We start from the raw sequence: 26,304 nt of genomic DNA on the forward strand, positions 1-26,304 counted from the left end.
TAGAGATGGGTTCAGGCCATACTCAGTTGCTACATAATGAATTGCTGAAGCACAAGAATAGAACGCATCTAAAAAGTCTCAACTGGTGAAATATTGCTGTCTTTGAGAGGTAAGACATGGCATGTTGTGCCGGGACATGACGTCCATGCTGCAGCAGCAATAGGGAGTAGTCTCTCTCTCTACCTCAGCGCCTCTCTCCCAGCAGCGCTGTGAGGTTCTGTTCTGTGTTTATTTGCAGAGCCTAGGCAGCAGGGATATGGCCCTGTGTTCAGGGGGAGGGTAATGATAACATGATGGTTCAAAGTCTCTCTCTCTCTCTCTCTCTCTCACACACACATTTTTTCAGGTCCCTGTCTTTCAAAGATAATTTGTAAAAATCCAAGTAACTTCACAGATCTTCATTTGTAAAGGGTTTAAACACGGTTTTCCATGCTTGTTCAATGAACCATAAACAATTAATGAACATGCACCTGTGGAATGGTCATTAAGACACTAACAGCTTACAGACAATTAAGTTATGAATCACAGTTATGAAAACGTAGGACACAAAAGAGGCTTTTCTACTGACTGAAAAACACCAAAAGAAAGATGCCCAGGTTCCCTGCTCATCTGCGTGAACATGCCTTAGGCATACTGCAAGGAGGCATGAGGACTGCAGATGTGGCCAGGGCAATAAATTGCAATGTCTGTACTGTGAGTCGCCTAAGACGGCGCTACAGGGAGACAGGACGGACAGCTGATCGTCCTTGCAGTGGCAGACCATGTGTAACAACACCTGCACAGGACCTGTACATCCGACCATCACACCTGCGGGACAGGTACAGGATGGCAACAACAACTGCCCGAGTTACACCAGGAACACACAATCCCTCCATCAGTGCTCAAACTGTCCGCAATAGGCTGAGAGAGGCTGGACTGAGGGCTTGTAGGCCTGTTGTAAGGCAGGTCCTCACCAGACATCACCGGCAACAACGTCACCTATGGGCACAAACCCACTGTCGCTGGACAAGACAGGTATGGCAAAACGTGCTCTTCACTGACGAGTCACGGTTTTGTCTCACCAGGGGTGGTGGTTGGATTTGCGTTTATCGTCGAAGGAATGAGCGTTACACCGAGGCCTGTACTCTGGAGCGGGATTGATTTGGAGGTGGTCTGGGGCGGTGTGTCACAGCATCATCAGACTGAGCTTGTTGTCATTGCAGGCAATCTCAACGCTGTGCGTTTACAGGGAAGACATCCTCCTCCCTCATGTGGTACACTTCCTGCAGGCTCATCCTGACATGACCCTCCAGCATGACAATGCCACCAGCCATACTGCTCGTTCTGTGTGTGATTTGTCCGTGTTCTGCCATGGCCAGCGAGGAGCCCGGATCTCAATCCCATTGAGCACGTCTGGGACCTGTTGGATCGGAGGGTGAGGGCTAGGGCCATTCCTCCCCAGAAATGTCCGGGAACTTGCAGGTGCCTTGGTGGAAGAGTGGGCAAATCTGGTGCAGTCCATGTGGAGGAGATGCACTGCAGTACTTAATGCAGCTGGTGGCCACACCAGATACTGACTGTTACTTTTGATTTTGATCCCCCCTTTGTTCAGGGACACATTATTCCATTTCTGTTAGTCACGTGTGTGGAACTTGATCAGTTTATGTCTCAGTTGTTGAATCTTGTTATATTTATTCATATTTTTACACATGTTAAGTTTGCTGAAAATAAACGCAGTTGACAGTGAGAGGACGTTTCTTTTTTTGCTGTGTGTGTGTGTGTGTCCCTCTTCTCCCCTCAGTGTCAGACCTTGCAGTGTCTGGTTTTCCTGTTTTTATTGATTGTGTATATATATTTTTTTCACAGTTTATTTAATGGTTTATTCATTTTATGTTATTGATATTTTTTTATAGTCGTGGATTTTATTAGCTGATTATTAGCTCAATTATATTTAAAAAAAAAACCTATGTCCAGGTTCCAAGTAAATCTCAAATTCTCCTTTTTCTTTGTCTGTGTGTGTGCGCGCAGTATTCAGCGGGCAGCATTGGCCATCATAGAAAACTACTACAGAGACTTCTCTGTCCACAACCCGGCCCTGCTCACCGCCTCGAAGTCCCGGGCCGCCAAGCACCTGGCCGGCCTCAAGGTCTATAATGTGGATGGTGAGTTCCCCACAACCCCTGCTACTGGTAAGTGCATGGAGACTCCTTGGGTTTATCTATACATGTTCTGTTATCTGTCCTTTGGGCTTGATGTTTGACTCTCTCCTCTCCTCGGTTGCTCTCTAACACCCAGAGGCCTTTAAAGCCAAACTGAAAGCTTACCTTTTGGACAGTAAGTTCAGTAGTTTTATAGAATAACTCTTTCACTAAAACCCGGCATCTCTGAGCACTGGCTGGACTCACTGACGAACCCGCCTCTCTCTCACTGGAGCTGCACACCAAACCAATCCCCTTGCACACCACTTTAATCGGCATGCCTCATTGGTTTAGAGACACCGCTGTGAAATGATTTAACTCACTTGTGTAGGCCACACCCAAAGCATGTGATGTCACTTTCTTCGACGTTGACCTTGTGACTACTTATCGCTGCATCTATTTACTAATGTTATACATTTTCACTTTTAGCTGAACATCTGCTTTGACTGTTTCTGATATGAAATAATACTTTTTTGAATTTGTAAAGTCAGCTCTGAACAAGAGTGAAATCTAATAGGATATCTGGAGAGAGGGAAACTAAATAAATGCGTTTGTTTGAACATGTTTAGTTTTGAAGTGAAGATGCATCATGACTACTTCATGAGTACTCACAAGAAATCTCCTGTGTTCCCCAAAAGTGTACCCCACCCCCCTTGTTCTCTCGCTCATTTTTTTTCTTCTCTCTCTCTCTCTCTCTGGCTCTCTTCCTCTCTCTGGTTCTTGCTCTCTTCCTCTCTCTGGCTCTTGCTCTCTTACTCCCTCTGGCTCTTGCTCTCTTCCTCACTCTTGCTCTCTTCCTCCTCTTCATATCCCTCCCTCTACCCTCCAGTAGCGCTCAGAGATGAGACAGCCAGCAGTGTTAAATCAATAGCTTTACTGCCCACTCTGTCACTCTCCTCTCGTTCTCCTCATTGAGGAGCTGGTCTCTGGGGAGTGTCATCACAGTAACTGCAGCAGGGACAGTAACATGGGGAAGTCTGGGAGAGAGACTGTCCTCCCTCCATTATCCATGACCAAGGTCCATCACCTAACCACTAAGCATGGTAGAGGCTGTTAGAACACACACTTCAGATGAGTTGGCAGGAGACATGGCTTTGCTGAAATGAATCATGATACTCATAGACAGCCACCCTTAATTCCCAATGTTTAGCTTTTCAGGTTTTCACCCACAGGGCCCTCTCCTTTATATCAAGCAAGCGGTGTTCTTTTGATCACCAGGTAATTCTTCTTCATGGTATTAACCCCACAACAAAAAATCTCTCTTTCGGGTTGGTAAGTTGACAGGTTCCTGACCTGACTGGCTGTGCAAACATGGCTGCCGTTTCTCAGACTGGAGAAATAGGGCCTGGATATCTAATGGAATTCTCCCGTCCCGAACCCCCAGCCTACCCTACATTAATACTGCAGCAGCTCCCTCTCTTAGCCCCTATTAACATGAGCCGTCGCTCTCTTGCATATTAACACTCTCGTAATGACATGCGCCTGACATTCAACTTTTGAAGTTGGCCTGGGAAGTTTATTAAGACGGACACTCAGCACCGCCCAAAGACACAGAGAGGCAGAGTAGCAGAGAACCCAGAATAACTGAATGTTAAACAGTGGATGCGTGGGTGTGGTGGTTTGAACTTGGAATATGCTTTTTCAACTATACAGATTTTTGTTGATGACTACAGTGTTCCGTCCTTTATGATTTTAGGTTTTACTACAATTCAAAGATGCAAAGAAGTGTTTTTAAATATATATTTTTTAATTTTTTTAGAAGTGTCTATATGTCTGTCTTACGCTGAGTATAGGGCATGTTTGTTAGTGTGTGAGATATCTTATTATTTATTAATATTATTTATTATTATTATTATATCTTGACACTCTGACTTTGCAAGATTCTGTATCAATAAAAATAATGAACACCTGTATTAAGCTAACATCCTTCTGTTGTCTGCCTCCCTAGGCCCTGGGAACAACGCAGAGGCCGGATTGGCCCACTCCCAGTCTCGGGCTATGATTGCCGCTGCCGCCCGCCGCCGAGACACGAATCACAACGAGCTGTACTACGAGGAGGCGGAGCACGAGAGACGTGTCCGTAAACGCAAGGCCCGGTGAGAGACAGGGTTGGGGGGGTTTTCGGCTGTTTGTTAAATGAATAGAAGGACATATGGTGATTGTTTTTGGACTTATTTTGTAGTGAAGGAGCCGTTTGGATACGGATACTAAAGTACGTCTCCTCTCTTTGGTTTGATATTAGATTACATTTACATTTGAATCACTAAACAGACACTCTTATCCAAAGCAACTTGTAATTTGTGCATTCATCTTAAGATAGCTGGTGGAGAGACAGTTGTAGTAAGAACGTTTACCCTAAATAAAGTACCAGTAAAAAGGTTGGACACACCAGAATAATAGTAAAGACATAAAAACTATGAAATAACACATGGAATCATGTAGTAACCAAAGAAGTGTTAAACAAATCAGCATTTATTCTAGATTCTTCAAAGTAGCAACCTATGCCTTGATGACAGCTTTGCACACTCTTGGCATTCTCTCAATCAGATTCAGCTGGAATGCTTTTCGAACAGTCTTGAAGGAGTTCCCACATATGCTGAGCACTTGTTGGCTGATTCTCCTTCACTCTGCGGTCCAACTCATCCCAAACCATCTCAATTAGGTTGAGGTTGGGTGATTGTGGAGTCCAGGTCATCTGATGCAGCACTCTATCACTCTCCTTCTTGATCAAATAGTCCTTAAACGGCCTGGAGGTGTGTTGGGTCATTGTCCTGTTGAAAACAAATTATAGTCCCACTAAGCGCTAACCAGATGGGATTGCATATCGCTGCAGAATGCTGTGGTAGCCATGCTGGTTAAGTGTGCCTTGAATTCTAAATAAATCACACAGTGTCACCAACAAAGCACCATCACAACACCACCTCCATGCTTTACGGTTGGAACCACACATGCGGAGTTCACCTACACTGCGTTTCACAAAGACACAGCGGTTTGAACCAAAATGTTCTAATTTGGACTCATCAGACCAAAGGACAGATTTCCACCGGTCTAATGTCTATTGCTCATGTTTCTTGACCCAAGCAAGTCTCCTCTTCTTATTGGTGTCCTTTAGTAGTGGTCTCTTTGCAGCAATTTGACCACAAAGGCCTGTTCACACAGTCTCCTCTGAACAGTGGATGTTGAGAAGCATCTGTTACTTGAACTCTGTGAAGCATTTATTTGGGCTGCAATTTCTGAGGCTTGTAACACTGTAATGAACTTATCCTCTGCAGCAGAGGTAACTCTGGGTCTTCCTTTCCTGTGGCGTTCCTCATGAGAGCCAGTTTTATTGTAGCGCTTGATGGTTTTTGCGACTGCAGTTGAAAGAAACTTTCAAAGTTCTTAACATTTTCTGGATTGACTGACCTTCATGTCTTAAAGTAATGATGGACTGTCGTTTCACTTTGTTTATTTGAGCTGTTCTTGCCATAATATGGACTCTGTCTTTTACCAAATAGGGCTGTCTTCTATATACCACCCCTACCTTGTCACAACACAACTCATTGGATCAAACACATTAAGAAGGAAAGAAATTCCACAAATGAACTTTAAACAAGGCACACCTGTTAATTGAAATGCATTCCAGGTGACTACCTCATGAAGCTGGTTGAGAGAATGCCAAGAGTGTGTAAAGCTGTCAATAAGGCAAAGGGTTGCTACTTTGAAGAATCTTAAATATATTTTGATTTGTTTAACACTTTTTTGGTTACTACATGATTCCATGTGTTATTTCATAGTTTTTATGTCTTTACTATTATTCTACAATGTGGAAAATAGTCTAAATAAATTAAAAACCCTTAAATAAGTAGGTGTGTCCAAACTTTAGACTGGTAATGCAGATATCAGCTAATTCGGTGCTGGTAGGAAAAGACAAGTGCAAGGTATTTTTTTGATTTCTATATTATTTTTGATGTATTACTCCTATGCCATGTAAAGCCTTTGTAGATGTTTCCAAAGCCGCTGTAGTAGAAGTAAACACGCCATCATATGTGCTGAACAACCACATTGTGCCCTCCTAGACTGGTGGTGGCGGTAGAGGAGGCCTTCACACACATCAAGCGTATGCAGGAGGAGGAGCAGAAGAAAGCCCCCGGGGACGTGATGGACCCACGCGAGGCCGCCCAGGCCATCTTCCCCTCCATGGCCCGCTCCCTGCAGAAGTACCTCCGCACCACCAGGCAGCAGCACTGCCACAGCATGGAAAGCATCCAGCAGCACCTGGCCTTCTGCATCACCAACAACATGACGCCCAAGGTGACTAAGTGTTCTCATCAGTGGAGGCTGGTGGGAGGAGAAATCGGAGGACGAGCGGATTGTAGTGGCTGGAATGGAATTGTTTGGTATTCCATTCCAGCCATTACAATGAGCCCATCCACCAACTTAAGGTGACATCACCCACTGGTTTTGACCAACTCCTTTGAGTGGCACCTTACTTGTACAGTAGTAACAAATAATGATGTTATCAGGAAAGTGCTAACTCCTCTCCTCATAGGCCTTCCTGGAGAGTTACCTGACCCCCGGGCCCACCCTGCAGTACGGCCGCGAACGCTGGCTGGCCCGGCAGTGGACTCTGGTCAGCGAGGCGTCGGTCACCAGCGGCCTCAAGGAGGGCGCCATCTTCCTCCTGAAGTGCATAGACTTCAGCCTGGTGGTGACGGCCAAAAGGATCCCCTACATCCAGCTTTCAGAGGAGTTCATCGACCCCAAGTCACACAAGTTCGTCCTGCGGCTACAGTCAGAGACCTCTGTGTAGAACTGGACAACTGTTTTTACCACCACACACACCTTTTTTTTGTTTTCAAAATGGTTTTATTTTAGGTTTGCGGTTTTATTTGAGGATTTTTTTATATATGAATATATGTTACACACACGTTGGAAAATATTGTCCTTTTTATCTATGGTTTACCTGGTTTGAGTTAATATAAAAAAATATACACCAGTGATGAATTTGACTTGTCTTGCATGCACACACACACACACACACACACACACACACACACACACACACAGAAGATTGAACTGAACTCTGTGGAGATGGATCTATAGATGAACAATGTGTGCAGCACACAACTGCAGATGTGTCAATGTCTACGAACACCGTTGTTCCACCTCTGAAAGACTGATGCAGAGCTCAAGACGAGGAATTGTTTTAATTCCATGGCTCAAGAGGGGGACATTTCACCGAGGAGTCAAATGACACTACTGTTGCTATGGACATTGCTTCATTCCCCCTCAGCTTAAACCACTACAGATGGTGAACTGACACTATTTAACTTCTGGACAAAATGTATCTTTTAACACAAACCGTCTCAGGCCTGTCTGCTGTTCTGAAACTATAGCTACTTAATTTACTTTTTTTTTTGCGTTACATGCACATGTTCTCTACATCTGTATATTGATTATGTATAAACACATTGTGATATAATGTTGTTTAAGTCTATGTACTGGGTCAATCTCCATCCCATTTCCTTATATCCCGATCTGTGGGTGTACAGAGTAAGACATGAATATCAGTAGCCTTCGCTGTTAAACAAAACCCTTGTTTTAGCTGTTATAGGTGATTGTTAAATAGATATTCAAATTCAATGCCAATTTATATGATTAACCCCAAGGCTGAAGGCCTTAAATCTCCAAGGGATCTTGCTAAAATATTTTTAGGCCTCCAAGTGTGTACTGTAGTACTGCTTATGCGTACAGCAGCACTTTCCCAGGTGCAATGTCGCAAAACAACAGCATGTTATACTGCAGTAGATCTCGTCCACAAGCCAGCTCTCTCTCTCTCTCTGTAACAGAAGGTTATTCTGTACTATGTTATGTTATAAGTACTGCTGTCAACATGGGGGCTCAGAATGGTCCATCCATATCCCAAATGAACAGATACCAATATACACTCATGGCTGGTTTGTAAAGCAGAGCTCTTCAAATGTTTAAAACCCATAGTCGCCCATATTAGGAATCCCATAGGATCCTGATTGCTGATGTAACTCAAATATTTCCAGCTTCTGTAATGGATTTTGGAGATGTGCTGCTGTCTCGTTCCCACTTTTCAATTTTAAATGGGACGTTCACACCTCCCAGCTTAGTCATATTTTGATAATGAGTCCATTTAGGACCTTATATTTGCTGAAACTTGACAGCTACCTTTTTATAAAGCAACACATTCATGCCCCGCATATATCTCTTCTCAGGGTTCAGGCTTTCACATCTATCACACTTACTTTGCATGATAGAGCACTCCGCGAGAGAAAATGCACAGATACAACTAATGTATGACATTGATTTGGACCACAGCCTCAATCTGCCTGTGTACCTTGTACACGGTACGCAGAACTCTATTCTGCAGCTATTACCATTTAAGGTCTAAGCGGTTAATTAAGCTAATCGCCTCTTGAGATGGTGAGTACGGTACGAGGGTGTGAAGAGGAGCCTCCCTTGTAACTCACCTGTCTGGTTAGTCTTTTAATACAATGTCATCAAGCGAGATATCATGTTGAGCCGTGAATCTGGGGACCTGATAGCTTTGAGGATGAACATAAAAATCCCTAATGACATCAGAATCCTATATTCTCCCTTAATGAATGTGGGTAGCAGATTGAGATCCATCCAGGATGAGTTGTTTCAGAGGTGATCAGGATCCTATCTACGTAAAACCTCATAAATCCCCATGTTGAAAGACTTCTGGCTTGTCGAGGTCCTCCACGTTATTACAGCTCTGCGTGTCATTCCTAAAAAAAAAAAAACTGCCCGTCAGCGCCACCTGGCAGACAAACCAGAAGGTGTCAGACTTTGGTCTGGCAAGGGGTTACTGTTGATGGGTGCCGACACATTTTCACACATTCACAAACAAACGCATGATGACGTGTCCGGTTATAGACAAACCATTTTTAACGATTAGCATGTGGCTCATAAAAGCCACTTGGAAATGCTACTCTCTTTGTTTTTCCGTCATGAAAACAAACATTTTTATACTTATAGCACAGAGTCTTTTGTACCCATAATTGAAGGACTTTGTATGAACCCCAACTCCTGTGACTGTGCCTCTTGTCTTTACACTGTATGTATTTATGTAGCTAAGCGTGTGCATATGCCATTTCCTTGTCACATGCTCAGCCTTCCCTGTATTGACTGCAGGTTGACGTTTATTGGGATTAGTCTTGCCTTGGAGGCAGAACTGAGCGATTTCCACTAGATGTGTCAGCGGAAAAGTCCAAATTTGCTGTATGGCAAAAAATCATGAAAGCAAAAATGTGCTTTTTGTTTTTAATTAAAGGTTACTGTTAGCGGTGTGGTTACGAGCAGGACTTTGTGGCTGTGCCAGGTTGTGACCACTCTGTAGAGCTGCCTCCAGTACACGAGTCTTCCCAATAAATGCTAACCTGCGTATTGACCTCTGTCATGTTTTGCTGGCCTGGTCACAGATCTGTTTGTGCTGTTACTGCCAGGTTCTGCTAACCTGGCAGTAACTGATCTGTGACCAGGCTAAAGGTTAGCCAGGTTGCACCCATACTGTAGAACTCTGCTTGTTACTGGCCTGACATCGCATTGTAACCAATGTGTCAATTTCACTATACAACAGGCATTTGTGTAAAATAAACATTTGTATGAAGATTCATTGACTGGCTCTAAGAAAGACTTTATCAAGCACTCCATTGAAATGATATTTTTTGGGGACCATACAACTGTATCCTAAGCATGTCTGTGGTCCTGTGGTGTTTATAGGTAACACATTGATTGCCATTGGTACTAAGAAATCAATTGCATTGACTGTCACCCAGGCATAGAAAGTGAAATGACAATAACTTGTTGCCTCTTCTGTGAAGGCTCAATAAGGAGCTGTCAGTGTGTATAATTGTCCAGACTGGAGTTCCACTACTTTATAAATGAATACAGTGGAGCCAGACTAACCACAAGTACCACAGTGTGTTATGACCTATTAACTGTCAAACCCCATTTTAAACATTCTGCTCTGTCATCGCCCAGTAACAGTTTGATCCTGCTATATGAGCCAAATGCCAGCTTTTTGGGTTATTTTGGGGCTGGCTGGTTGTTGTCATGGTGCCCATAGTAATTGGCTTGCTGTCAGGCTCTCAGTGGGGCGCCACACAGCCTTGTGGGTAAATGAATGTGTGCAGCGGCGACGCACGCAACCTCATCCCCCGAAAACTAGCTGTGGGCCCACCTGTCACTACTCATCTATCACCGGTTTAATCCTCGTTTCTCCTTCGCTCTCCAGAAGAGCCACAGAAATACATTGTTAGAGTGTGGAGAGGAAATGAGAAGCATTTGCATCTAAATGGAATGTTGTTGTTTTTCTCATACTTTCCCTCGTTTGGTTTTGTAATGACTTGGTGATGTGTGCCGGCCTGGCTGTGTGCAGACCGACTGAAGCAGAGGGGAGAGATCAGTGGTATTTTGTTCTCACAGCCTGCTCTGAGACAGGCCTTTTGGGCTTTGGGCTCTGCTGAACAAGATCAGTTCTGGGTAGGGCAGATCTATAGTACTACCCTGTGCTCACAGAGTCTGATAAAGCTCTCCTGACCAAGGAGCTTGACTCTGAAACACATCAGGAATACGTACTGAAAGGTCCAATGCATCTGTTGCTATCACAATATCAAATCATTTCTGGGTAACAATTAAGTACCTTTGATTGTTTTCAATTAAAATGGTCTGAAAGAAACAAAAATAGCTTCTTAGCAAAGGGCAATTTCTCAGGCAAGAATTTAGCTGGGACTGTCTGGGAGTAGTTTGAGAGGGGAGGGGAAAACAGAAAATGAGCTGTTATGGGCAGAGGATAGAAACTCTTTCTTATTGGTCTCTTAAATGAGAATTTTGCTTTTTCACAACCAAATCTGTTTTTTTATGTAAATTCCATCTTATCGAAGCGTCCAGACACTTTTTTGCGATTTCACTTGTTTTTGAGAAACGTACACCAAGCAGCGATTCACTTCCTCATTGTGCTATGGGGGCTCTGAAAAAACATGAACAAATATTTGGGTGTTTTTGGAGAGTTTTTTTTAGAGGCCCCACACTGCACAACGAAGATGAGAAAGTGAATCGTTGCTTGGGGTAAGTTTCTGAAAAAACTAGTGAAATCACCCAAAACAATCTGAAACATTACAATTACATGAATTGAGATTTGGTTGTTAAAGGCCAACTTCTTCTTTAACTATATAATTTACTGCATCCCACCAAAACAGGCTGAAATTTCAATTTGTCTTTTCAAGTAGCGCTTACACTAAAATAGCATCATTTTCACATTTACATGGTATTATTCCAACCTCAATGTGTGGAAATATATAATAAACCCAGGAAATCACATTTTTTTCATGCACTGGGCTTTTAAATGTGCACTAATAGTGGCAGGTGCATGTACAGTGCCTTCGGAAAGTATTCAGACCCCTTGACTTTTTCCACATCTTGTTACATTACAGCCTTATTCTAAAATTGATTAAATTGTGAGAAAGCAAGAACAGGTTTAGACATTTTTGCTAATTTCTTAAAAATAAAAAAAACTTGTCACATTTACATAAGTATTCAAACCCTTTACTCGGTACTTGGTTGAAGCACCTTTGGCAGCAATTACAGCCTCAAGTCTTTTTGGGTATGACGCTACAAGCTTGGCACGCCTGTATTTGTGGAGTTTTTCCCCTTCTCCTCAGATCCTCTCAAGCTCTGTCAGGTTGGATGGGGAGCATTGCTGCACAGCTATTTTCAGGTCTCTCTAGAAATGTTTGATCGGGTTCAAGTCCGGGCTCTGACTGGGCCACTCAAGGACATTCAGAGACTTGTCCCGAAACCACTCCTGCGTTGCCTTGGCTGTGTGCTTAGGGTCACTGTCCTGTTGGAAGGTGAACCTTTTCCCCAAATCTGAGGTCCTGAGCGCTCTGGAGCAGGTTTTCATCAAGATTATCTCTGTACTTTGCTCCGTTCATCTTTGCCTCGATCCTGACTAGTCTCCCAGTCCCTGCCGCTGAAAAACATCCCCACAGCATGATGCTACCAACACCATGCTTCACCGTATAGATGGTGCCAGGTTTCCTCCAGACGTGACGCTTGGCTTTCTCCCATCTCCACAGAGGAACTCTAGAGCTCTGTCAAAGTGACCATCATGTTCTTGGTTACCTCCCTGACCAAGGCCCTTCTTCCATGTTTGCTCAGTTTGGCCGAGTGGCCAGCTCTAGGAAGATTCTTGGCAGTTCCAAACATCTTCCATTTAAGAATGGTGGAGGCCACTGTGTTCTTGGGGACCTTCAATGCGGCAGAAATGTGTTGGTACCCTTCCCCAGATCTGTGCCTTGACACAATCCTGTCTCAGAGCTCTGTGGACAATTTCTTCGACCTCATGGCTTGGTTTTTGCTCTGACATGCACTGTCAACAGGTGTGTGCTTTTCCAAATAATGTCCAATCAATTGAATTTGCCCCATGACTCCAATCAAGTTGTAGAAACATCTCAAGGATGATAAATAGAAATAGGATGCACCTGAGCTCAATTTCGAATCTCATAGCAAATGGGCTGAATACTAATGTAAATAAGCTATTTCTTATGCAGGTGCTTCTGCAGGTGCTTGCTGTTTGGAGTTTTAGGCTGGGTTTCTGTACAGCACTTTGTGACATCAGCTGATTTAAGAAGGGCTTTATAAATGCTTTTGAATGAAATTTGATTTCGTTTTTGAAATAAATTTGCTAAAATATCTAAAAACCTCTTTTCGCTTTGTCATTATGGGATATTGTGTGTAGTTTGTTGAGGAATTGGTTTTATTTAATACATTTTAGAATAAGGCTGTAACGTAACTGAATCTGAATACTTTCCGAAGGCACTGTAACTCCTGAGTGGCGCAGCGGTCTAAGGCACTGCATCTAAGGCACTGCATCTAAGGCACTGCATCTAAGGCACTGCATCTAAGGCACTGCATCTAAGGCACTGCATCTAAGGCACTGAGGCACTGCATCTAAGGCACTGCATCTAAGGCACTAAGGCACTGTATCTAAGGCACTGCATCTAAGGCACTGCATCTAAGGCACTGCATCTAAGGCACTAAGGCACTGCATCTAAGACACTGCATCAGTGCAAGAGGCATCACTATAGTCTGTGGTTCAAATCCAGGCTGCGTCACATCTGGCTGTGATTTAGAGTCCCATAGGGCGGTGCACAATTGGCCCAGTGTCGTCCGGGTTTGACTGGGGTAGGTCGTCATTGTAAATAAGAAATTGTTTTTAACTGACTTGCCTGGTTAAATAAACATTTTTAAAATAAATAAATACTAAGGTCAGATCTCACACTGCCAGCCAGAGTCCTGACCAGCATCCTCTCTGACTATACACTTCTCTCTATAAATTATTCAAACCGTTCTGAATAATGCAACATCGTTAGTCCTTCAAATGCAGGGTGGGAAGCACAGGCAGCACACCCTGCAACCGCACACAATTTTAACATACACACACACACACGCACGCATACACGCACACACACTCTGGGTGAATTGGTGTTACTGGGTATAAATGAATAATGAGAGATTCACTTAAAATCACCTCCCTCCAGCTACTCATATGCTGTGGTATGCAGACGGTATGTTTGGATTATGGCTAAATCCATAAACATGCCATGCTATGGCTGAAGGGATGTGCTGGAGGAGCTAAGAGGCTGTATCCTCAGGCAATAGGACAGATCACTGCATGTTCTCCCTGCCCCATGGGAACCGGGCAGTGAAAACACTTAAGACCAGAATGAGTGTGTGAATTATGCTTGTGGCCCCCAGTGAGGGTCTCCAGGGCCTTCAGTTTTATTGATACCCGTGTCATGACAAAACGTGATGATGTTCAACATGAATAATGGCTGAAGTAAATGCAAAGAGCGGCTGGCATGTAGTTCCTTGGTTGGGTTATTCAGTGTCCGGCACAAGTTCCATGGAAGACGGGGACTAAGAAAGGATTTGGTCGAGAAGGGATACAGCTTTTATTAAAATTGACTTTTTGTAGCTGGTATAGGAGAACTTACACAGCAGGTTAGGAGAATTAATGTAGCAGGTTAGAAGACTAAGGTTAATGTTAGGAAAAGGTTGTTGTTGTTTTTTTTAGCTATAATCCCTTCTAGACATGACCCTAAGAAAGAGGATAAGAGTAGGTAATGAATGAGGCCCAGGATAGAGATTACCTCTATCAGCTCAACAATGTGGCCCTAAAACCTGTTTTTTTTTGTGTGGGGGACTTAGAGGGAGGTTATTGCAGGTGCAAATCAAAGAAAAAAAGACGATTGATTGAGGGGGAGAGTTAAGGAGCCTCTGTAATGATAGGGGTCTGAAGCTCTCTCTCTCTCTCTCTCTCTCTCTGTCTCTCTGTCTCTCTCTGTCTCTCTGTCTCTCTGTCTCTCTCTGTCTCTCTGTCTCTCTGTCTCTCTCTCTCGCTCGCTCGCTAAAATATTACTTGAGTAAAAGTCTAAAAGTATTTGTTTTTAAATATACTTAAGTATCAAAAGTTAAAGTAAAAATATAAATAATTAAAAATTCCTTATATTAAGCAAACCAAATGGCACCATTTTCTTGTTTTTTGAATTTACGGATAGCCAGGGGCACACTCCAACACTCAGACATCCTTTACAAATGAAGCATGTGTGTTTTGTGAGTCCGCCAGATCAGAGACAGTAGGGATGACCAGGGATGTTCTTTTGATAAGTGCCTGAATTGGACCATTTTCCTCTCCTGCTAAGCATTCAAAATGTTATGAGTACTTTTGGGTGTCATGAAAAATGTATAAAAGACATTATTTTCTTTAGGAATGTAGTGAAGTAGTGATGTACCTCAAAAAACAACTTAAGTAGTACTTTAAAGTATTTTTACTTTAGCATTTTCCACCACTGCACGTACACACCAGTGGAGGCTGGTGGGAGGAGCTATAAGAGGACGGACTTATTTTAATGGCTGGAATGGAATAAATGGAACGGAGTCAAACGTGGTTTCTGTATGTTTGATACCATTTCATTAATTCCATTCCAGCCATTAAAATGAGTCCGTCCTCTTATAGCTCCTCCCACCAGCCTCCACCGGTACACACACATCACACGCATACACACACCCAAAACCTTTAGGTTACATTACATTTATTCATACAGTATCACATAGTTATACAATCAAGTATTTATGGAATCAAGACAGCACAACCTGGTCTCATAAGAACCTTTACCTTTAAAATCCTCCGCCATAAAGAAGCTTTAGCTTTTATTTAGAAAATGTAAAAAGTAATTATATGATGTACTGATGTTGCAGGTTATTTCACAGTCAAATTAAGTATTTACGTGCTATGGTCTGAGAAATTGCATGGTAACAATTGGTTATTTTAGTGCTTCTAGTACAAAGAACTGAACACTACAGATAACTACCTGGTATCAAGCAGTAAAGGCTATACGTGTACTTATTTAAATACATCCCAAAGAAACCAAGCGTTTACTATTAGATCATTCTCATGCAACTATCATTTCACCCTACAATTTCCATGAAAATACAAGATAAAATACCAGACTGTTCAATAAAACATAACCCATGAAATCTCTGCTGGACTGCAGGTTAGCCACTGTCATCATGGCCATCATAGTCTCCATGGTCCTCGTGATCGTCACCATGGTGCCTATCCTCCCTGTCAACCCCGTCATAATCATAATCATCCTTCACATCATCGTCATCCTCAGTGTTGACCTTCCCAGACAGCACGTCTTCTATCCAGTCCTCCAGTTCCTCAGCTGTGGGCAGGTCTTCATCGTTGGACATGTCCAGCCAGACACTGTCCGCCTGCCACAGTGGGGGTCAAAGTTCAACCACAATCATCCAATTCAATTTTGTCTTCGGCTCAAGAGGCCATACAGAGTCTATTGTCACGAGATGTCCACAGATATTATCTTACCATTACGTTGAACCAACAGGTGGAACACAACTTAAGTTAAAGGAGAGCTCAACTTACGTCTGTCACGTTCACAACTCCAATCTGAGGCTTAAACAGGTTCACCTTGAAGGTCTTCTCCCAGTATGTGGTCAGCTGGATCGGGGAGACAGACACAAACCATTGGTGCAGTTTATGAAGCTGAACAATCACACCAGATGAAATAGGTTATCATATACCGTATGATGGTGTGTGTGGGGTCAGAGGTCATACCAGTGGGAAGTCATCAGGGTCTATCCACACTATACTGAGCTCAGGGTTGTTGGTGTTGTCTCTGGCCACGTCTTTCAGGATCTCCAGGAACTCATAACCATCTGGAGAAATCACAGATGGACAGCTTAGAGATATTTGTACACACCCATTTGTGTGTCTATCCATGTACTGTGTTAAATATGGGATCCGCATTAGGGGAAACAGCGCCACTGTCCGCCCCCAGCACCTTTGTTATTGTTTTTGTTTCGTGGACAAAATGGAGGAGAGGTGTGTCGAGAATATTGGAGTATATGTTCTTCTGTTCTGTTTGGTGGGGGGACGTGTCTGTTGTTTTCAGTGGCTTCTTTGTTGTTGTCACATCCCAAACGGATGTTGCAGTTTCACCATTTAAGGATTCCAGCTTTAAAAATGAGAAAATAAAGATCAACAAACCAGGGTCTTCCTCCTCAGCAAAGGCTACAATGTGGATCCCATCCAAGTCATCCTCCTGGGAAAGGGACGTTGAATTTGTAAAGGTTACACATATAATACCACCAGTATAATTCCATTTTCTCTGGGAGAGGTACAGTGACACTGTAGGTAACTCACCCACGTCTCAAACATGTCCTCTGCACGCAACTTTCTCAGAGTCGCCCTGCGGAAGACAGACCGCCGCCACACAACATTTCAAGAATATCCAACAGTAAACTGGGTCATCCATATGAGATAAGGACTAATAACAGGGACGACATGAAAAATGACTGGATTCTAATGATCTGCACCAATGGGAGAAGTTAGAACCACGGAACTCAAGGGTCGCATTGAATGTGGATCTCCTGTTCATCTACCGATCGTTCAGTGAAGTCTGACTGACAACGTTTTCACGTGATTCTACATGTAAAATCGGTTTGCACAGGGTTCACTCTCGGCAGGCAAACGCTATTGGTGTGTTCGATCCCTGAAAGGAAATCTTTTTTCGGGTTACCTTTTGTGTTGGTGGACAAACTCCACTATCTCCATCTCTGAGAGTTGCCTGCCAGGGAGGATGGCTGGTTCCTCCATGAAGGGCTCATAGAAGTTCACCTCGTTCATCTTCAGAGAAAGGTGCTTCGCCGTCTGCATCACAACACACATACTTAGTCATCACTGATGTTGTTTCGAAACGGACCTCGATACTGTCTACACGCACACGGGTTTGACTTGACTCAGGTTTGTGGAGTGTACTCTACTTACAGCTTTGTCGAATGTGGCGAAGAACTTGATGTAGGGCTGAAACCGCTCTGAGGCCTCCTGGAACGCCTTGTAGTCTGATAGAATGGAAGAAGAGGAAGAGAGAGAGAGAAAGAAACAGATTACAGTTTGGCAGGATTGCATTCAAAACTCATCTTCCTTCAGAAAACTATGTGATCAGGAAAACAAGGGTTGACATTCAATTTCAATTTCCCAGCGTAATCTCTCCCTCCTCCTCCTCCTCCTCAGTAACAGAACCATTTTACATCCAGCCTCTGAGGCGCCAGGCTATCCTCTCGATAAGCCCCAAGGTCACGGCCGCAGGACCTACAATCTTCTCTCCGAAATAGGATTTTTCCTAATAAAAGCTGCATCATGCCTCTGTCAAATATGAGATTTTATCTTCCCTTCTCTCGTGTCTGGATTTCTTCTTTGGAGCAGCACTGTCTATAATTGCTCTCGACCTATTAGACAGAGAACTAGAAGCTATTAAAAGCCTCTCAGGAGGCAAGAAGGAGTGTAGATCAGCACAGAGCAAAGTGTCTTTTTTAGCATCTGGCTTAACGGCTATTTGCCTCGATTAGGTCCTATGTGGAGTAGTGAGCTTCTGGGGAGTATAGGGCAGGAACAACAGTTGTTCACACAATTCACTTGTTTGACTCGTGTGAACAGGCCGTCCCATAATGCATGCTGAGGCATACACAGACTCACATGAGTCCTCTCCCTTGAAGTAACCAATGAGACGTATGTCTTCCTCCATCCTCTCAAAGGCCCTCAGTTCCATAGGGTTACTGATGAGTTCCACTGGGTCCTCCAACACCTAGGGGGCAGAGGAGCACAACAGCATGGCCATTCATTAACACAGTGGGAGAGAGTGGGCTGTGATGATTGAGTTGCCTTTAATAACAGAAAAGTTGCCACTTGTATTAGGCAAAAGACATTGTTTGTACCGTACACGAGCAATGCAAGTTTATTCCTTGCATTTATCTTTTATTAATTCATCGTGTTTGCTCTCTACTCCCTTCAAACTCTACACCAACAGCTATATTTACCAGTTACAACATTCCTTCAAACACTTACTATGTTTTCCCCCCCAGGAAAGACAAGGGGGAGCTGAGCCTTGCATTACATTGCAGCATTTACATCTCATCTAACAAGGCAGAGGCTGTTCATTTTGTATAACATGATGAGCTAGGAAGTCTTCTCCCACTGTGGTTATATCCCTCTTACAGTGGAGGAAGAGACATGTCCCTCTTCCTTCTCTCTTCCGCCTTCCTCTTACCTCTCTCTCCCATGTCCCAGCTCCCTCTTCCCTCTCTCCTACCTCCCTCTTCCCTCTTTCTCGTCCCTCCCTCTTCCCTCTCTCCTTCCTCCCTCTTCCCTCTCTCTCCTCCCTCCCTCTTCCCTCTCTCCTACCTCCCTCTTCCCTCTCTCCTACCTCCCTCTTCCCTCTCTCTCCTCCCCCCCTCTTCCCTCTCTCCTACCTCCCTCTTCCCTCTCTCTCTCTCCTCCGTCCCTCTTCCCTCTCTCCTACCTCCCTCTTCCCACTCTTTCCTACCTTCCTCTCCCCCTCTCTCTCCTCCCTCCCTCTTCCCTCTCTCCTACCTCCCTCTTCCCTCTCTCTCCTCACTCCCTCTTCCCTCTCTCTCCTCACTCCCTCTTCCCTCTCTCCTACCTTCCTCTCCCCTCTCTCTCCTCCCTCCCTCTTCCCTCTCTCCTACCTTCCTCTCCCCTCTCTCTCTCTCCTCCTCCCTCTTCCCTCTCACTCCCTCTTCCCTCTCCCCTCTCTCTCCCTCCCTCCCTCTTCCCTCTCCCTACCTTCCTCTCCCCTCTCTCTCTCCCTCCCTCTCCCCTCTCTCTCCTCCCTTCCTCTCCCCTCTCTCTCTCCTCCTCCCTCTCCTCTCTCCCTCTCCTCCTCCTCCTCCCTCTTCCCTCTCTCTCTCCTCCCTCCCTCTTCCCTCTCTCTCCTCCCTCCCTCTTCCCTCTCTCCTACCTCCCTCTTCCCTCTCTCTTCTCCCTCCCTCTTCCGTCTCTCCTACCTCCATCTTCCCTCTCTCTCCTCCCTCCCTCTTCCCTCTCTCCTACCTCCCTCTTCCCTCTCTCTCCTCACTCCCTCTTCCCTCTCTCTCCTCACTCCCTCTTCCCTCTCTCCTACCTTCCTCTCCCCTCTCTCTCCTCCCTCCCTCTTCCCTCTCTCCTATCTTCCTCTCCCCTCTCTCCTCCCTCCCTCTTCCCTCTCTCTCCTACCTTCCTCTCCCCTCTCTCTCCTCCCTCCCTCTTCCCTCTCTCCTCCCTCCCTCTTCCCTCTCTCTACTCCCTCCCTCTTCCCTATCTCCTACCTTCCTCTCCCCTCTCTCTCCTCCCTCCCTCTTCCCTCTCTCCTACCTTCCTCTCCCCTCTCTCTCCTCCCTCCCTCTCCCCTCTCTCTCCTCCCTTCCTCTCCCCTCTCTCTCCTCCCTCCCTCTTCCCGTTCTCTCCTACCTTCCTCTCCCCTCTCTCTCCTCCCTCTTCCCTCTCTCCTACCTCCCTCTTCCCTCTCTCTCCTCCCTCCCTCTTCCCTCTCTCCTACCTTCCTCTTCCCTCCCCTTTGATCCTACTCACATCCAGCAGGAATTCCACCAGGGTGTCTGCTGAGAATTCCCCGTCAAACTCAATCACACGGTCGTCCTTGAAGATGTACAGACTGCCCTCCTCCTCCAAACCTGAGGGCCCAGAGGAAAGTAGGATTCAGGAAGCATTGGTGACTGAGTGCCAACTGGAAAACAGGCCTTGACAAATACTTATTTTGTAGAGGTTATGGCATTTTGATATTTTTGATGTAAAGGAATAGTTCAGAAGCCTTGTTTCCATATTTGTGTTTTGTGACCAGGGGTTTGTCTGACCATGTGACCTGACCAGGAATCACACTGGGACCTACAGTATATATGACTAATTACGACGTACCCAGTTTCTTGGCAACTTTGGCGTCCTTCTGGGAGTCGACCATCCCAAAGCCAATGTCCTTGTCCTCCAGGACCTGTGCAGTCAGCTGCGGATTTACCAAAACACAACATTTGTCATCAGCCAACTTGGTATTTCAACAATGTAGCAACAATGTGTTGTTTGGGGTGTTGTAGGCACTTATTTCCTTAGTATCCACCTCAATTATTATAAAAATGCAGCATTGTATTAGTCCACTGTGGGAAATAGAAATATATAACCTGCTTTCAAACTCAACTTCCTCTCTCCCTGATGCTTGGAATTTGGGCTAGCAACAGCAGCCAGTGCTGTCTTTGTCTACACAGCTTTGATCACCAAGGTCATAGAGGAGAGCACCCTGTGGACTGACTGTGGGAGAAACTCCTTTGTAAGTGTCAGCACTGTTTACTGTTCAGAGAACACATCCTCAGAGAGGAACAAAGGCCTCCGAACTCCCACTGCACTGCAGAGGGCTAAAGTGGAGTTTGACTGAGGTTTTGTTGTGACTGGGGTGGGTACTTCTAACTTTCTGAAAGACAGATGTTTGCAAATAGTTAGGCAACTGTTTAGTATGCATCTATACTGTCACAAGAAGCAATGGAGCCTCTTTCATTAGCTAGTTAATGTATTCTGAGCCAATTAAGTAGTTACAGTGCATTCGGAGAGTATTCAGACCCCTTGTCTTTGTCCACATTTTGTTAGGTTACAGCTTTATTCTAAAACGGATTAAATCGGTTTTCCCCTCATCAATCTACACACAATGCCCCATAATGGCAAAGCAAAAACAGGTTTAGACATTTTTGCAAATGTATTAAAAAAACAACTGAAATATCACATTTACATAAGTATTCAGACCCTTTACTCAGTACTTTATTGAAGCACCTTCAGCCTTGAGTCTTCTTGGGTATGAAGCAAAAGCTTGGCACACCTGTATTTGGGGAGTTTTTCCCATTCTTCTCTGCAGATCTTCTCAAGCTCTGTCAGGTTGGATGAGGAGTGTCGCTGCACAACTATTTTCAAGTATCTCCAGAGATGTTAGATTAGGTTCAAGATCGGGCTCTGGCTGGGCCACTTAAGGACATTCAGAGACCAAGCCATTCCTGCGTTGTCTTGGCTGTGTGCTTAGGATCGTTGTCCTGTTGGAAGGTGAACCTTCGCCCCCAGTCTGAGGTCCTGAGCGCTCTGGAGCAGGTTTTCTTCAAGGATCTCTGTATTTTGTTCCGTTCATCTTTCCCCCACAGCATGATGCTGCCACCGCCATGCTTCACCGTACGGATGGTGACAGATTTCCTCCAGACGTTACGCTTGGCATTCAGACCAAAGAATTCAATCTTGGTTTCATCAGACAAGAGAATCTTGTGTCTCATGGTCTGAGAGTCCTTTAGGTGCCTTTTGGCAAACTCCAAGCAGGCTGTCATGTGCCTTTTACTGAGGAGTGACATCTGTCTGGCCACTCTACCATAAAGGCCTGATTGGTGGAGTGCTGCAGAGATAGTTGTCCTTCTGGAAGGCTATCCCATCTCCACAGAGGAACTCTGTCAGAGTGACCATCGGGTTCTTGGTCACCTTCCTGACCAAGGCCCTTCTCCCCATATTGCTCAGTTTGGCCAGGCGGCCAGCTCTAGGGAAAATCTTGGTGGTTCCAAACTTCTTCCATTTAAGAATGATGGAGGCCGCTGTGTTCTTGAGGATCTTCAATGCTGCTGTTTTTGGTACCCTTCCCAAGATCTGTGCCTCGAAAATAATATTGTCTTAGTTTTTGCTCTGACATGCACTGTCAACTGTGGGACCAACTATGGAACCTTGTGTGCCTTTCCAAATCATGTCCAATCAATTGAATTTTCCACAGATGGACTCCAACCAAGTTGTAGAAACATCTCAAGGATGACCAATTGAAACAGGATGCACCTGAGCTCAAGTTCGAGTCTCATAGCAAAGGGTCTGAAAACTTATGTAAATAAGGTGTTTCTGTTTTATATTTTTAAGAAATGAGCAAAAATGTCTGAAAACCTGTTTTCACATTGTCATTATGGGGTATTGTGTGTAGATTGAACATTTTTTTCATTTAATCCATTTCAGAATAAGGCTGTAATGTAACGAAAGTGGAAAAACTCCAGGGGTCTGAATAATTTCCGAATGCACTGTATAAATTATAATTATAAACTGACCTAGAAACAGTCCTGGGAATATACATACTCATCACGTTCTGATGGTATGATATTGCTCTGTTCTACAAGAGAAACCAGGTAATGCTCTCTCTGAAACTACCCATCAACCTTTGGTAAATGACAGCAATATAACCTGTAGAGTTCACTCTTTAGGTCAGGGGTGTCAAACTCATTCCACGGAGGGCCGAGTGTCTAAGGGTTTTCGTTTTTTCCTTTCAATTAAGACCTAGACAACCAGGTGAGGGGAGTTCCTTACTAATTAGTGACCTTAATTCATCAATCAGGTACAAGGGTGGAGCAAAAACTCGCAGACACTCGGCCCTCCGTGGAATGATTTTGACATGTTTATCAAGTATGGAAAAGGGAAATAAGATATTATTCTAGGTTTAGTCTGTTCTGTCTCATGACTTGTTGTAACAGATAAGCTTCAGTGTCAGAAAGGTATGTGTGTTTGAAGTGCTATTTGGCTTAAACATTTGGCTTTGACTGATCTTTGACATCAAATCTTTGTGTTACGAAGGCTTCTCAAATGGTCATATATCTGCTGTCCAGGCACAGAACTTATTTCTCTTGTCCCCAGTGTCCAGCAATCCTCATTTAAAATGTCCTGGTGGCGCATAAAGATGTCAACTCTATTTATGATGTCACCGGAGTTGAAGTGACAGACGGTTAACTTCAGCGAGGGAAGACATGTAAAATCAACCAGCCTGAATGTGATGGAAAGACGATGCCGACCTTGGGAACAAACAGGTGCTTTTACAAAGACGTATCTAAGGAACTAGGATGTGTAATATATCTACCGTGTCAATTATCAAATGAAATGTATAAATTCACTGTGATTACCATTAAGCCTTAAAGCTCTACATATCCACATCCTCATCTGTTAAAATGACCTTTTGTCTGTGCTCTACGCATTTTGTCTTGGGGTCGAATAATAATCCCATAATCCTATTCACAACCTTATTGACCTTGCTTACCAGGAAACCTCTACTATCCGGGATCCTTGGAATGTCTGAACCCTAAACCCTAACCATAAACATAACCATAACCCTTAACCTTAACCATTTTAAATTTAAACTTCAATGGGGGGTAGGGACATCCCAAGGATCCCTGATAGCACTGACCCTCAGACAAGGAATGTTGGCACCTGTTGGCTGACCTGTAGCATCTGAACATCCCTGCACAACCTTCCCCCCTCTCTCCTCCACTCTCACCTCATCTCCTCTTCCCCCTCTCCCCCTCTTACCTCCAGCACAAGCTCAGTCATCTGAAGCTGCTTCTGCCTGCCTTTGTGAGCCGGCTGCGGTTCATGGTAGAGTAGGCACAGCATGTCAAACATCTTGAGAGCCTTCTTGTAGTTGCGTTCGTTGATGTGCAGAACGCGGTCCTTCCCGTCAAAGCTGGGGAACTCCAGTCCCTGCTCTGCAGAGCACAGAGAGGTCACGTACAGACAGGGCAACAGAGACAGCCAGAAGAGCTGCATCTTTCTTAGAGGGAAATGTCCACTAATGGACAATGAGTGGGAACTGGAAGAAGCAGCAGAAACTATACAGAACTATAACCCTTGAGACTTCAATGGATAGTAGCCAGTACTAGCCACCAATTTGCACCAGTAAAGAAACAGAAAAATAAAGTTTTGAAAATAACAAGCAAGAGTAGAATTGTTGTTCGCCCTGGTTGTATTATTTCACTCTCTCTTTCTCTCTTCCTCACTCTCTCTAGTTCTCTTTCTGCCTCTCTCTCTTTTCCTTCCTCGTTCTCTCTCTTTCCTTCTCTCTCTTTCTCTTTCTGCCTCTCTCTCTCTCCTCGTTCTCTCTCTTTCCCCCTCTCTCTCTCTCTCTCTCTCTCTCTCTCTCTCTCTCTCTCTCTCTCTCTCTCTCTCTCTCTCTCTCTCTCTCTCTCTCTCTCTCTCTCTCTCTCTCTCTCTCTCTCTCTCTCTCTCTCTCTCTCTCTCTCTCTCTCTCTCTCTCTCTCTCTCTCTCTCTCTCTCTCTCCTCGTTCTCTCTCTCTCCCTCTCTCTCTCTCTCTCTCTCTCTCTCTCTCTCTCTCTTTCTCTTTCTTGACTGCCTCACACTGTGGTTAAAAAAAGTCCCCAAAAGTGAATCCAGGGAGCTTTGGCAGAGTGGAAAGCTCACAATAAAATAGCAAGTGACCCCCTCTCTATTGCACTTTTGGGGCCTTTTTATGAGGCCAGTTGTTTCTGGGCTTAAAATAACTGTTGGGCTGCGGAAAAGAGGACGGATAGATAGATAGGAGAACCCCAGGGGGTTTCCACTGTCTGTCTATCAGCGCCTGACATGATGAAACATCTCTGGGGGAATGGCCAAGGAGTTGGGATGTGGGGCAGAGGAGAGAAGTGGATCTGGAGTGAGAGGGTTCACCATTATTTTTGGAAGGAGTGTGTTTTCAGTAATGTGAAGTGCTGTTACAGCATGCATGTTATCCTTATACAGTAGGGTGTTTAAAGAATAATAGGTATAAAGCCTGATTTACAATGTGAAGGAAATGTAATCATTGCCCTCACACAAGCCACTGTTTGTGCTAAGGAAGCCACAGTGTGTTTAGCTAACATTCCGATCCTTGTACTTCGTGCCAAATGGCAAGGAGTGGAATGATATCTTAACAGACTGGTACCCAGACTAACAGTGTGTTTCCATGGATGATGAGCTTAATGAATACTGATTTGTTCATTGTGTAATGTAGCTCCAAGGCTGGGTAGAGAGGGCCAAAATAACACTTACAATGCCATTGAAGACACGAGAGAAACGTTTACAAATGTAATATGTCTGTGTCCTACATTTGTCAGGGGGACTAACAGCATTGAACGAGGGTGTGTACATAACTGTGACTGAATGCGTTTTGTGTTTGATCAAATTCAAATCTAATGAGCAGCAGATTGAGGCCTCTTTACAATGAAACAAAAAGAAGCAATGTACAGAACCAACCTGGACTCAGAGCTACATGTAACATTGTAAAAATAAATCTGTTTTTCTGCCATGTAGAAATGATATGTTACATTTCTTATGGTATGTATTAATTTGTGGATGTCCATCATCCATTTCATATGATATGTTCAGAATTGCAATTCGTACAATATGTTACGAATGTGTAAAACGTATGACATGTTACGAATACCAATTTGTTGTGGCTAACGTAAGCTATGTGGCTAACGTTAGCTAGGCTAGGGGTTAGGGTTAGGCATTAAGGTTAGGAGTAAGGTCAGGGTTAGGAGTTAGGTTAAAAGGTTAAAGTTAGGGTTAGCTAACATGATAAGTTGTTGCAAAGTAGCTAAAAAGTAGTAAGTATTTGCAAAGTTTCTAAAATGCTAAAGTTATCCGTGATGAGATTAGGCAAACTATTAGAATTTAACAACCAGGAAATGGAAGAGTGATTTCTGCATAGAGCTTCTTTAAAGATGCACTATGCAGAAATCGCTCTGCCATCACTTGGTTGCTAAAATTATAATTGTTCGCCTAATTTCAGTTTATGTATTTACAGCTGTTTGAAACTGGTGTACAAAACCGAAAGTAAAATATGCAAAAACTAAACTAAAGATTTGGTCAGGTCTCCCAAGAAATTACATATTGTAGCTTTAAGTAACCTGTTTTATGTA

At 44.1% G+C, this 26,304-nt stretch overlaps 2 protein-coding genes across 5 annotated transcripts in view; one reads left to right on the forward strand and one right to left on the reverse strand.

Annotated features, from left to right (window-relative positions):
- Positions 1 to 9,828, forward strand: part of LOC135543453 (vang-like protein 1) — a 46,178-nt gene extending 36,350 nt beyond the window's left edge. For 3 of the 4 annotated variants that reach the window (XM_064970726.1, XM_064970728.1, XM_064970727.1), the window contains exons 6-10: positions 2,008 to 2,168; positions 2,275 to 2,313; positions 4,126 to 4,273; positions 6,236 to 6,470; positions 6,709 to 9,828. In XM_064970726.1, coding sequence (XP_064826798.1) covers positions 2,008 to 2,168; positions 2,275 to 2,313; positions 4,126 to 4,273; positions 6,236 to 6,470; positions 6,709 to 6,969 — 844 coding nt within the window. In that variant the 3' untranslated portion in view covers positions 6,970 to 9,828. The remainder of the gene's footprint in view (positions 1 to 2,007; positions 2,169 to 2,274; positions 2,314 to 4,125; positions 4,274 to 6,235; positions 6,471 to 6,708) is intronic. The other variant, XM_064970729.1, reaches the window with a different exon arrangement.
- Positions 9,829 to 15,375: 5,547 nt separating this feature from the next.
- Positions 15,376 to 24,534, reverse strand: LOC135543042 (calsequestrin-2-like). The gene is made up of 11 exons (XM_064970144.1): positions 23,938 to 24,534; positions 20,509 to 20,593; positions 20,167 to 20,267; positions 18,277 to 18,385; positions 17,569 to 17,642; positions 17,321 to 17,451; positions 16,945 to 16,990; positions 16,789 to 16,843; positions 16,357 to 16,457; positions 16,165 to 16,239; positions 15,376 to 15,995 (listed from the first exon to the last, which is right to left on the reverse strand). The coding sequence occupies exons 1-11, from the start codon at positions 24,172 to 24,174 to the stop codon at positions 15,774 to 15,776; spliced, it is 1,236 nt and encodes a 411-aa protein (XP_064826216.1). The 5' UTR covers positions 24,175 to 24,534; the 3' UTR covers positions 15,376 to 15,773.
- Positions 24,535 to 26,304: the final 1,770 nt, after the last annotated feature.

The sequence above is a fragment of the Oncorhynchus masou genome, chromosome 7 (assembly GCF_036934945.1).
Source record: "Oncorhynchus masou masou isolate Uvic2021 chromosome 7, UVic_Omas_1.1, whole genome shotgun sequence".
NCBI lineage: Eukaryota > Metazoa > Chordata > Actinopteri > Salmoniformes > Salmonidae > Oncorhynchus > Oncorhynchus masou.